The sequence below is a fragment of the Geospiza fortis genome, unplaced genomic scaffold, assembly GCF_000277835.1.
Source record: "Geospiza fortis unplaced genomic scaffold, GeoFor_1.0 scaffold244, whole genome shotgun sequence".
Taxonomy (NCBI): domain Eukaryota; kingdom Metazoa; phylum Chordata; class Aves; order Passeriformes; family Thraupidae; genus Geospiza; species Geospiza fortis.
The window spans coordinates 3083315-3083748 of record NW_005054370.1 but is presented as its reverse complement, the minus strand read 5'-3'; the positions used below and the strand labels follow the sequence as shown (position 1 = coordinate 3083748).

General features: G+C 68.0%; 1 protein-coding gene across 1 annotated transcript in view; it reads right to left on the bottom strand.

The window, feature by feature from the left end:
• NAT9 (N-acetyltransferase 9 (putative)) overlaps positions 1 to 434 on the bottom strand; it is a 3446-nt gene extending 3012 nt beyond the window's left edge. Inside the window, exon 1 of the mRNA XM_005424587.2 lies at positions 121 to 434. Within this exon, the coding sequence (XP_005424644.1) occupies positions 121 to 197 (77 nt within the window). The 5' untranslated portion in view covers positions 198 to 434. The remainder of the gene's footprint in view (positions 1 to 120) is intronic.

The following is a 434-nucleotide window of genomic DNA, read 5'->3' as shown; positions in this document are numbered from 1 at the left end:
GATCCCCGGGGGAGGCGGGCCCTGCGGCTGGCAGCCACCTGTCCTGACCCAGCACTGTCGGCAAAGGGAGAACTGGAATGGGACCGTGCAGGAGCGTCCGAGGAGGGCACGGGCACGTACCGGGGCACGTGTGCAGCGGTGTAGGGCACCAGCGTCACCTTCTTGCCTCGCAGCACCGTGTCCTGGTTAATCTTCATGGCCTCTGCACTGAGGGGGAGACCCGGCACCCCACTCCGTGTCTCCGGCGAGGCCAAGCGATGGGGCAACGCGGCCTGGCGCCTTTCGGGAGCGAGAGGCGGCTCTCACAGTGCGGATCTCCCAGGTCGCACCAATACGGCCGCATTAACAGGCCCGAATCCTTGCTCCGACATCCCGACGGGACCCCGGGGCTGAGGAAGGGACCTGGGACCAACGGGAACCGGCACCGGGAGCTC